Source organism: Grus americana, chromosome 2, assembly GCF_028858705.1.
Source record: "Grus americana isolate bGruAme1 chromosome 2, bGruAme1.mat, whole genome shotgun sequence".
Classification (NCBI taxonomy): domain Eukaryota; kingdom Metazoa; phylum Chordata; class Aves; order Gruiformes; family Gruidae; genus Grus; species Grus americana.
In genome coordinates this window covers 1,908,369-1,920,440 of record NC_072853.1, presented here as the reverse complement: position 1 = coordinate 1,920,440, position 12,072 = coordinate 1,908,369, and the positions used below count along the sequence as shown (strand labels likewise).

At 49.2% G+C, this 12,072-nt stretch overlaps 1 protein-coding gene across 1 annotated transcript; it reads right to left on the bottom strand.

The window, feature by feature from the left end:
- Positions 1 to 4,247: 4,247 nt before the first annotated feature.
- Positions 4,248 to 7,703, bottom strand: LOC129202321 (lymphocyte antigen 6E-like). The gene is made up of 3 exons (XM_054814881.1): positions 7,389 to 7,703; positions 5,113 to 5,232; positions 4,248 to 4,535 (listed from the first exon to the last, which is right to left on the bottom strand). The coding sequence occupies exons 1-3, from the start codon at positions 7,438 to 7,440 to the stop codon at positions 4,378 to 4,380; spliced, it is 330 nt and encodes a 109-aa protein (XP_054670856.1). The 5' UTR covers positions 7,441 to 7,703; the 3' UTR covers positions 4,248 to 4,377.
- Positions 7,704 to 12,072: the final 4,369 nt, after the last annotated feature.

Genomic DNA, 12,072 nt, shown 5'->3' with positions numbered 1-12,072 from the left:
CAAACCAAGGCATGTCCCCAGCGTGGGAGTGAGCAGACACTGGAGGATGGCCAGGGCTCACCATCACTGAGCAGAGCTCAGCGTGGTTGGCATCTGCAGCTCAATCCTGCAGCCGTCCTTCCCTGGGCTGTTTCCAGCCGAACCATCTCATCCCTCGCACGGCTGCTGTTTCTCCCCCTGGAAATTGCTCCAGCATCACAGGCTTTCTGCAGGCGGATAGCATTTTGTGGCCTGTCCGGTGCCGCACAGAGGCACCAGCTCCCTCTCGTGGGCTTAGTCTGTCACTCTGTGCTGGAAACCGTCCAGGATTTCCCAGGAAAATGGGTTTTTGTTGTTGTTCCCTGCCCCCCCCACCCCAATATGGAATATTCATTAGTGCACCAGACATGAAAGTTTTATGGAAATGTGCCAACTTCCATCAAGTTTCCTTTCGTAGGCGGGGTTTTTTTGACAGTTTTGCCACTCCTTTTTATTTTTTTTTTTATTTCTCTCACTGAGGCTGGGATTCAAAGCAACTAATTTAGGCATGTAAATGGTAGGTCTCTCTGATTCACTTGCCTTGGGCCTCTTAAAAGATTTGGGGGTCTCCACTGAGCCCCTTAACCCCCGTCTTCAATGCTAAGGAGGGGGAGTCACCCCAGAAGTGCCTAGCTCTCTGCAACTCGGGGTGCAGGCACAGGCTGAGGCATCCAGGATTTAGATACATCAATGAAGGCCACAGCATGAGTCCCCGAAGGCCATTTCAGTTAGCAATGCTTGAAACCCAGTATGGTTTATGAAGTCAAAAGTCAAGAAAGAAAAGGAGAATAAAAAAAAAAAAATCTCTTTTCATTTGTACCGCAAACAAAAACGTGGCTTGACCCCAAACATTGCTTGGGAAATCCTGCAATTTCAGCTTCTGGCTTTGGTTTGGAAAACTCCTGCTTTCTCCAAATAGCTGGAATTTCCCCCCAATCCCCCACCCACCGAGTTGAATTTCCCTCAGCATTTCCACCAAAGTCCCCAGCAGAGAGGTGTCACGAGTCCAGAGAGGTGTTTGTCCATCCTGCAGCACACCCCAGTACCTGCTGGGGACAGCCAGGTCCCTTCCCCCCCTCTCCCTCCTCCCCAGGTTGCATGACCCAGCAGGTCTCACCAGCATCCCGACGATGCTGGCCACCCCACAAACAAAACATAGACCTCACCCCCTGCCCTGAGCCCTGCGGAGAATTAGGCAACACATCAGGGGATGATGCGCTTCAGAAAGGTGGTTTGGTGTTTTCCTGCCTGGCGTGATGCTCATCTCAGTGGCGTGGGTGGCCGTGGTGCAGATGGGGTGGCTGCTGGTCACAGGAGGCTTGGCTGCCTTCATCTGCCATCCCCACCCATGGGCACCCCTGCCCAGGGCACCGCTGCTCCCGTTTTTGCAAGGTTTGATGGCTCCGTCCCCCTTCCAGCCTCCTCTAGCCTTGCCTACATGCACAGCGCGGCGCGGGGCTAAATTTATCGCGTGAGTTTGGCTGCTCGAGGCTGTAAGCTGGTAGCTTTGACAGAGGAGGGGAAGGGTGAGAACCACACACAGCGAGTCCGACTGTCCTACGGCATGGAGATGAAGGAGTCACGTCACAACTCCCCCTGACATCCATCCGATGAGTCCTTTAGGTATTTAAACTGCTAGTTATTATCCGCAAACAGGCATTTATTATACCATTTGTAATTGTTTGTTGCTTCATCTCAATGCTGCATGTGCCTGCCAGCTCCAGCCACTGAAAGGACTCTGTGTTTGCTTTGTGCTGCTGCTTCTAAAAGTGCCATGCTTGAGCACGTCTTTCTCCACAAGCCTTTCTCCATGCCTTGCACCGAGGTCTGTTAAGCCCCTTTTGGAGGACAACAGCCCTTTCTCCCCTCTCTCCCCACGTCTGGCTGGTTGGGTCTCTCCCCAAATGCCTGCAATAACACTGTGCCAAGTCTCTGTAGCATCTTTCTCCAACACCCTGGACCATCTCCAGCTGAGTCATCTCTTCTGCACTGTGCAGTGCACCGAACCGCTCAGGTGTTGCACCTGAGCCCTACCTTGTGCTGGGGAGAGCAGAAGAGCTCCTTCACCTCTCTCCCACCTCTCCCATCACCATCACATCTTTGAATGGGGTCAGAGAAGCTCCATGCAGTCTGCAGTGATGGTGACAACTAGTTCATTTCCACCCAATGCACAACCCCTTTCTGTTTAGGGTCCTCCAAGCACCTTTCAAACCCAAGGGGTGAATGCTGCCTTGCGCAACAACACAGCAAGGGCCACAGGCTCGGGGTAATTTTCTGGACATCCTCATCCATGTGCTAATGACTGCCATCTCTCTGTGGTCCCAATTGGCCCTAATTCCTGGTCAAAATTAGTGGTTAGGAATCACACCCACTTCTTCTTCCTCCCCACGCATCTTAGGTGTATTGGAGGGGAGCAATTGCCACCGGGGTAGCTTTGCACCATGGAAGGAGGGCAGTTTTCAATGTCTTTGAGCTGCATTGCCCTTTGGGCAAGGGAAATAAGCCTTTGCTCTTCAACTACGCCCAGGATGATTTATTTCCCCTTATATTAACCATGGGATACAAGAATGCTTTTCTGCAGCAAAGGCAGACCAAACCAAGCAGAAAACAGCTTCAAAGCAGCAAAAAAAAATACCCGACTGTGTTTTCCTGCAGGCTGTGGGGGACTCTGTCTCCACTACTGCAGGACGTGTAAATCCAACACAATGAAATATTAATTATTAGAGTGTGTCCAACTGGGATTCCTCAGTGCTTTCAGAGAGCTAAATAATTCTGGCGCACAGGAAAAAAAACCACACAAGTCCCTTTTTTTTTAATGAGAAAATATTGTGTGAGGAGTAAATTAGAGCTTTTGAGCATTCAGGCTGAGGGACAGGAGGGGGCTTAGATTACTTCAGGGTGAAAAATGCAAATTACTAAATAAGGTATGAAAGAGATCGTGGTCTAATGAAGAGGTAAAGGGAGGTGCATCACCCAGCGTGGCTCCTTCGGCACGGAGATCTGCCCTCGCAGCATGGCGCAACTGTGAGAAGGAGGGGGTAAAGGAAAGTAGAAGTCGATTAATAAAAGAGAGCATGCATCTCTGAAGACTCCCGTTATGCAGCACTTCAGAAGAAGGCATTCATCCAGAGCAGCCACGGGCACCAGGTCAAGGCAGACGCGCTCGACACAGCTCAAAGCCCCTTTTGTCCCCCTTGTTTACAAGGGCTGGGTTCGAATCACAGCACAGAGCGTCATCCCTTGGCTGAGCAATGTTTTGCAGAATTGGGAGCCCAGGCTGACCTGAGTTTAAGCATTTCCATGCTCTTGCCAGAACAAAACTCTTCCAAAAAGTGCTGCTTGGGAGGAGGGAGAGGCATTCAGCAGCACCTCTGGCAATGAAAAATCTCTGAGCTCTCACCATTGTTCATTTTTTTCAGCTTCCTTTTACCCTCATTTCTCTGCAGCCTCTGGAAACATCTACATGAAATATCTGGCCTCTCTGAAATCTGTATTCTTCTCTAACCAACCCCTCCACTGTTCTTCACCAGCTCGCCCAAAATGCTGCAAATACTTTTCATTACCCTGCAGTTGCTTTGGGGGATGTCTGAGGGACGGGTAGATGAACGGCTTGCTGGAAGACACATTGCCAAGCAGTAAGTCCAGGGCAGTGCTCACCCTGGATAAGGTCACTTGGCTCGAACAACAGCCACAAACAAGCAAGGCAACACTAAGAAAGGGGTGACCAAAGACAGCTGCTGCAAATGGAGGTGGGGACAAAGACTGCAGATAAGCAGATGCACACAGATGTGCACAGATGTGCAGGCTATGCAGAAAAGCACGGGGTGCAAGGGAGGAGAGTTGTGGTTAGCACCTACTGCAGGCTCAGGATTTTATACACAGGACTGCCCTTTCCCCCTCCCCAGCAGCATCCCTGTGAGTTTGCACAGTTTCCCTTCTGAGCGGGCACGGAGGGGTTGTTATTTTTGCCCACCCCCCTCCCTGATTCTGGAAGATGTGTGGCTCCCAGCTGCACCTGAGATCAGGTAAGATTGCAGGACAAACCCCTCTAGAGATTTGCAGGACATGCAGAAGCAGCATCTCCCTCCCCCAGGCTGCAGGGGACATACCGTGGCCGCTTCTCCATGAAGCCGCCAGGGCGACAGAGCTCAGGCATGAGAAGCAAGTGAGAAGCTACAGGTTGGGAGGCAACACAGAGCAGGAGTTGGTGACAATAATACTTTATCTACTCTGCAGCATGCTTGGTGTCCATACCTTCCTGGGGTAATCTGACCATGCTCTTCAGGCCTTCAGGAGCCCCTTCCTCCCACCACCGCTGAGCAGGTGAAGAAGGAGACTGGCACAGGACTACCTGCCATCTCAATCCCGAGCTAGCCTGGGTCCCGGGCATGCACTCAGGTTGCACAAGAAGGTTTGACAGCAATATGAGGTGTAGGAAGCCAAGCCCAGGCTGAAGTTGTGATGTGGGCAGGTCTCAGAGCACTTCTTGGTGATCCTTTTCCACAAAGACAAAAAGCCTTGACCAAAGAAGAGAGAGCAGCATTAGCAATGAGAGTTTGAGGAGTGCTCCTTGATCTTGTACAGGAGGGAGATGGGCTAATGAGTCCCACTGTCCCCCATAGCCCCAAGGACCAGCACAACCAATGACACCCACCCCAATCCCACCACAGCCCAATAATTGCTGGTGACCAGCTACACAAGGTATTCAATATCCCTTCTGGGCATCTGGCACCTCCCAGCATGGACCCTCATGTCAAGGCTTTCTTAGGTGTGCAATGGCATCCATGAGACAATGTTCATGCCTGGATTGAAAACACATTTCCAGATTTTTCTGCTTGAAGGAAATAATTTTGTTCCCCTCTATATCTCTCTAGACCTTCTCGTCCACCCTGGCCACCTGTTTCTTTTCATCTCCTTGTCTAATGAAAGTTCAAATTTATTTCTTCTTCCTCTGAAGGATCCTCTCTTTGTCCTTCCTCTTCTCTCAGTGCTTCCCCATGACTCCTCAGCCCATCCATCAACAAAGCACAACCATAACAAAACCCTACATCCCATTCCTGAATCCCTATCAGAGGATACAGAGCCAGCACATACCAATTCCTACTGAGGCAACATTGGTCACACAGTACTCATCCTTGTCCGAGCACTTCTCAGCCTTCAGACATCTCCAGTTGCTTTGTTCCCAGTCACAGGTATAGCAATACAGGGCATTTGCTGCAGGAGGAGACAGAGGATATGGAAGATGGAGACATAATACTGCTAGTCCCAGCAGCAAAAATTACCACCTGCTTTCCATTGAGTAACAAGTGCACAAGGTGCAGGTCTGCTGAAAATGATGGGGCTGCAAGAGTCGGACCCAACCTGTTCTGCCATCCACACACTTGCACTTTTACACCCAACACATGCGCTCGGGTACACACATCTGTGCATACACGCACCAATAGTCTGAGGTCCCCAGTACAAGAAGGACGTGGAGCTGTTGGGGAGAGTCCAGAGGAGGCCACAAAGATGATCAGAGGGCTGGAGCACCTCTCCTGTGAGGACAAGCTGAGAGAGTTGGGGTTGTTCAGCCTGGGGAAGAGAAGGCTGCAGGTAGACCTTAGAGCACCTTCCAGTACCTAAAGGGGCTCCAGGAGATCTGGAGAGGGACTGTTGACAAGGGCAGGGAGTGACAGAATAAGGGGGAATGGCCTTAAGCTGAAGGAGGGTCGATTTAGATTAGATGTTAGGAAAAAATTCTTCCCTGTGAGGGTGGTGAGGCACTGGAACAGGTTGCCTAGAGAAGTTGTGGATGCCCCATCCCTGGAAGTGTTCAAGGCCAGGTTGGATGGGGCTTTGGGCAACCTGGTGGAGTGGAGGGTGTCCCTGCCCATGGCAGGGGGTTTGTAATCATATTGTCTTTAAGGTCCTTTCCAACCCAAACCATTCTATGATTGTATACGTCTGCCCTTCCTGCCCTGCACTCACAGTAATAGCACGATGGGCCAAGGGTGCTGGGTTTGATGTGATGCAGGGAGCTGGGAAGGACAGGCTCTTCTGTAAGAGCCTGCAGGGGTGTCCCAAGGCTTGGGGTCACCCTTTCTAGTTGCTGCAGACACTACAACGTAGACTATAGCCTAACTGGGGAGTAAGCATTGGCAGTTGAATAGGGTTAATTGGGACCTCCATAGCCTAAAGAAGTCAGTCTCCCAAGCCTGTGTCTTTGGGTGGGACTTCAATGCCCTCAAACATATATCCATTACCTGGGTTAAAAAAAAATAAAAGGCGAGAAGGGCTTTTAACTCTTTGCTGTGTGAATTCAGCCCTAAGACACGTCCAGTCTGACACTCCATTTTTACTGCCTAGGCTATTTAATGCGGATTAGGGCAGTCTTCGTTTTGGCACTGAAGACAATCTCTCTGTCCCCCAGGCCTTGTTAACACTTGGAAATTTGTCAGAATCACTATTCTGGTAAGTGAACAAAGCTAAATAGCAGAAAGGTATTCTTAGGCCACAATGAGACAGAAATAACTATTCCAAAAAAATTATTTTTCTGCACCAGACAATGTGGCAAATTTCCAAGCGCTGGCAAACCCTGTTCCTCGTTACAAAATGAGGATAACATTTATTCTCTCTGGTTGCTTAACTGTCTTGCCTATAGAGCCTGTAAGATCATATACTTTAAGAGGGCTCTGATTTCATTTGCAATCTCTCTGTGAAATAAAATACATAATCTAAAATGCAAATAAAACACAAATATACATCTCCACCCAATATCCCAGCATAAGGCTGCTTAACCCATTTAGTCCACAACCCAACTTCTCCCTAATTCCCCAACTTTGTCCAAAAATCTCTGAAATCAGCAAGCTTCTCAGGTCTGAGATGAGCAGAGATCAGGGGCGTTTGGCAGGCAGCTGCACAAAGCGAGATGTTGTAGGTCTGGTCCTGTCCCACTGCTGCTGTTAGAAACAGCGTCACTGACTACAGCAGGAACCAAGTGCACAGAGTTGTTGATGTATTGTGCTATCGTAGGCTGAAGCGCTTCTTCATCGAGATTTAGAAATAACCACAGCCTTGCATCATCTCAACAGACAAATTCACTGGAAAGTCTCTTAACAAAGGCAGAACAGTGGCAACTGCTTCCTTTTTTTCTGTGTTGCTTTCATAAGAATCCAGTAGCGCACGAGTCTATAACGAAATTTCCCTGCAGAAAATAAACCTTTCACGCATCCAGGCTGACACTACAGAGAGGAAACGCACTGTGTCCTCCACCTGAACCACTGCAAGAGCTAAGGCACCCTCTCTTGTGATTTCTTTCCCTGGCTACGAGGCCTCCCTGACTTTAAAGCACGCAACTATTCTTCGTCTAGTAGCGAACTGTGATACCTCACCTTGATCTGCACATAGGATCAAAGCCACCACGGCAAGGAGAGAGGCCTTCATCTTCTCTCAGTCGTCTCCACAGCCCAGGAAAAGCACCCTCACCTGGGGACAGGATATATATCTTCCCTGCGTTTGGACCGAGTGATGATGAAGACAACAATTTTGAAAGAGTGGGCAGGGATCATGCATTATTTGAGAGGCTAGGAATGCATGTGGGTTGTTTTCTCACCTCGGCATTGCCTTCAGGCTGGTCTGATGGGTCCGGAGAGGAGTGAAAGCACTAAGGCAATTCATTCCATTTATTGCTTTTAATACTTTAATTTACCTATGGTCGGGCTAGCAGTGCTACTGATGTCTGAGTGGGGTTTTTTTTGTACCGTTTAGCTTCAATCTGATCATCACATCTGTGGGCAGGTAGTTCAGTGAAGGCAGCTACTCAAAGCAAAATGATAATAAGTGGCATAAATTAATGGCTTCATCTGGGTGGATTATTGCCAAGTGAATTTCCAGTGTTAGACCTGGAGAACTCCCAATATCTACAGCCAGGGTAGATCTAGATTTATATTCACGGTTGGCAATCTAAACAGGAAATGTCTCATAGTCTCCTGTTTGCCTATAAAAGCTGCTGGTTATGTACAAAGTCCTAAATGCTCTGCCTCCTGCTTTTGAGAGCAGCTGCAGCAAGAGAACAATGCCTTTGGGGTTCAAATGCAGGAACAGGGACCCCGGAGGCTGGTTTGCAGCTTTGCAACACCTGAGCAAAGGGTAAAAACATCTTTGCCCCTCTTCTCTATGGAACATCCAATTCAAAGTCCTGCTAGATACCAGTCAGCTATAATGTTCTCAAACTTAACGATTTCTCTGTGTGCTTACAATTTGGGTGGAGCTGGAGCTGATCATTTCAGCCCTTCTGGGGCCTCCATTTGATTGCCTGTCCCACTTCTGCTTCAAAGGAAAGAGTTATCAGGAAGTTTGCTGCTGGATATCAGCAGACATCATGAGTCACCGCACGGCCGGCCACCAAAGAACAGAAAGGACAAAGCAGGAGCAACCCCTTTGAATAAAGCTGCTTGGGCAATCAACCACCTGTTCAGTCCTTCCTTCTCCACCCTACAAGACTCAGTCTGCAACAAAGAGAACAGAAACTCAGCTGTAGCTACACAGCCTGGGGTTTGCAAGATGGAGATGAAGAAGGAGAAGCAGCAGAAGGTCAGGAAACGTGGAAGAGATTAGATGGATGAGAGGAGGGCTAATATGACTGGGGGCCAACATTAGTTTCTGGGCAGGAGATCAGTCAGATGAGCAAGTGTCCCTCAAGCAGTGGTCATGCTCATCAGGGACATTTAGAGCATCTGATGGGACTAATCATTGCTCATCACAGTGAAGGCATAGCCAGAGGAAGTTCAAAGGGACACCGAAACCCATAACATCTTCCTTTTCAAGAAAAAAAAAAAGGAAGGAGGATTATTTGGGCGAGGTTTTTTTTGTTGATTTGCAGATATTTTTGAGGTTTCTGACACTGGTGTTAAACCACTAGGTCTGCCAACACAGCTGACATAAAGCAGGATCAACAGGATGGTGAAGTCAGCCCTGATAACCCAATGAGCACTAACCATACCTTTTCAATGGACGTACACCTTCTGGGCGTGGAGAGGATAAGCCACGTGGCTTGCCAAACAGATGAAATTCTGCCAGACTCAGGGACTGCATGCCACCGTGGATGCCGCAGAAGGTGTGTCAGTCCTCCCAGATGTCACGAGGCAGCAACCGAAGAGCTAGACCTTATTCCAGGGAATAAGGATTGCCCTGCGTGATTCACTGCGTGGTGTCCTCCTGCAGGGATGACTCTTTGGGGGAGTCTGAAAATCAGCCTGGGAAGCCAAGGCTCCGTGTCCTGCAGCAGCGGGAGCATCCTGGCAAAACTCTGCACTGATAAAACAGTTTGCTTCAACCAGATTTGACTGGTTTTTTTTGAGGAGGAAGGGAAAAATAATTGTGTTACTCTTCGGCATGATTAGCAAGGTGAATTCTTGATTTATTTTTTTTTAAACAAAGAAATGTGTCTGACTCAGTTTATTCCCTCACTTCCAAGGACCGATGGCGTGAATGGCTCCTCTCTGACACAGAGCTGGAGAGGAGTCACCTGGTTCAGGGATTCAAATCTGCTCCTCGCTGACAGCAGGAAGATGATCTGCAAGGCCACAGGAAGTGGTCCACCACTGGTCCACTGGCAGGAGTGGTTTGATGGACAAGGGTGATGATGGACAAGGGTACGTGATGGGCCGCTTGGCATTTTAATGGTTACCAGTGGCCCATTGAGCCAGATAGTTGGGAAGTTACCATCCTGGCCTCAGGTATGTCTGATGCATATGTGTGATGTGTGGGACTGCCATGGCTGGCATTTCCTCAGAGGCACATGGGACACTGAGGATGGTGGTGTCACCCTGGGTGGCTGACACATGGAAACTGCATGACTGCAGCATGGAAGGCAGCTGGGTCAGGACAGAAAGCTGCAAAAGAGGTGTCCCAGTATCCAGCATTGAAGAGCAGAAATGAGGCTACAGCTATAGCAGTAAATTAAATATGTACAGGATGGAGGCCAAGAGATGGACATCAGCGGAGCCTCTGGTGAATAGGCCTTCTTTTATGTTATCCTCTCTGTTCTTTTCCAGACATTGCATGGGGCAACGGTGGTTGGTCATAGACTCGTAGAATGGTTTGGGTTGGAAGGGACCTCAGAGATCATCTAGTTCCAACTCCTCTGCCAAGGGCCTGAACACCCTCCACTAGACCAGGTTGCCCAAAGCCCCTGGGTCCATGTTAAAACCTTGCCAGGGAATGTGCTAACAATTAGTGATTAATTAAATGTTGTGGACCAGGGATGTTCCTAGGAACTGTTTATTTCCCTAGCTTAGGTTCAGCCTTGGAGATTAGACCCTTGGCAGGCATGTGAATCACATCCTTCAGGATGAGAGCCTGGTCTCTGATTTTACTCTTGGCTGTGTCACACTGCACTACACAACCATGTTGGAGCCGGTTAGTAAACACAGCTTTGTTTGGCTGCCTTCTGCAATGTTCTGAGTCTTCCTGGATGTAGAACAGAGATCAGAAATCAATGAACGCAAGGGATCTGCTCATCTTCTGGGAACCTCATACTGGGATCTTCTCACAAAAGGCCTCGGAACAAGTGTCCACACATGGAACCACAGCGACAAGGAGGATCAGAACCATCATGGCTTGGTCTCATGGGATCTCTCCCTTTTATTTGCCCTGAAGTTCTTAACTATTCAGCTTCCCGGTGGTCAGAGCAAAACATCTGCCTCATCACTTCTTAGATGGCATCTCAGAAGGTTCCCAAATATTTTCATCTATCCCAGCATTATCCCAGTCTGTACCTATTGCCATTTCCCACCCAGTTGCTAGTACGCCAGGGGCTGCCAGGGGTTGCAGGACAGAAGAGGTTCTCAACACCAGGTATGATTGCATCACCAGGGACTTTTTAGCCCTGGATAAAACGCATTGAAGCAATTGCAGAATCTGTCTCTGTCTTGTTCCCCATACTTCATTCTGGGTGGGGTTGAGGGGGAGGAAGAGGCCAGGTCAACATGGTGCCACTTGTTGGTTTTGGCATTGAAGACTACAGTTTGAAGCACACATTGCCCTGGAAGAAAGGGCAGCTGTGCGTGTTGAGCACCTGCTGGGTGAGGGAAAGCTCCAGCTCTTCCCATCCTTGGGTCCAATAACAGTGGTTGAATAGTGATTTTCTTCTGGCTGTTTCCCTCCATCTTTTTCCTCTTCCCTGGGGATTTACTTGTGCTTGGTCCCGCAAGGCTCATTCTCTGTCTCCTTCCTGGTTGTGACCTCTCCTAAATCAGGACAGCAAGGTGGGTTCTCATCACCACCCCCCCGACACAGACCTTCACAGATGTTTCATTACCTAACTCCTAGGGAAGCCAAAGGGAGCTCAAAGCTAATCCCACCCATGGGTTTACTGCAAACTAACATGGGTTTAAACCCTTTGCATGCCACATTGCTGAAGGACTCGAACCTTGTGGCTGCTCCTACCCAACCTCCAACGCACTCCCCATTCCTGGGTGCTGTGAAGGTGGCCAGGTACTGGCTGTGGGAGTTCCACCATGGGACAGAGATACTTAGGTTCAACAGCACAGCATGTGCAGCCTGAGGCCAAGTCACACTAAGGTGTTGAAATCCTTCTGAGAACCTGCCCTTTGGCTTCCTCTCTTTCAAGCAGGGCAGGGAAATGGTGCCCCAGGGGCATCCTAAGTCTCTGTTTACCAGTATTACCCGATTTTATGGTGCTTCTGGGATTCCTGCATTGCCCAAATCCCGGCTCGGTCTGGATTAAGTTATGTACAGGATCATACCTGTACTTGGGGGCATTAATAGGGGTATCTGGCAGTGATGTCCAGGTGTCACAAGCTCCAGAGGAGGTCACCACCCTTCCAGCTGCCCTGGGGCTGGAACCACACTGTAGAAGAGCTGTTGTGGAAGCAGCTACCTCTATATCAATGATATATGGAGATCCCATGCACAGTTTCAAGGGCTGTCCCACAGTTGTCCACACTGTTTAATTGCTAGCATGATCCTCAGTACGGTTTTGGCCTGACCAACTAGGACCATCCCTGACAATTCCAGATCTACTTTCCAATTGGTATTTTGGATTCATCCACC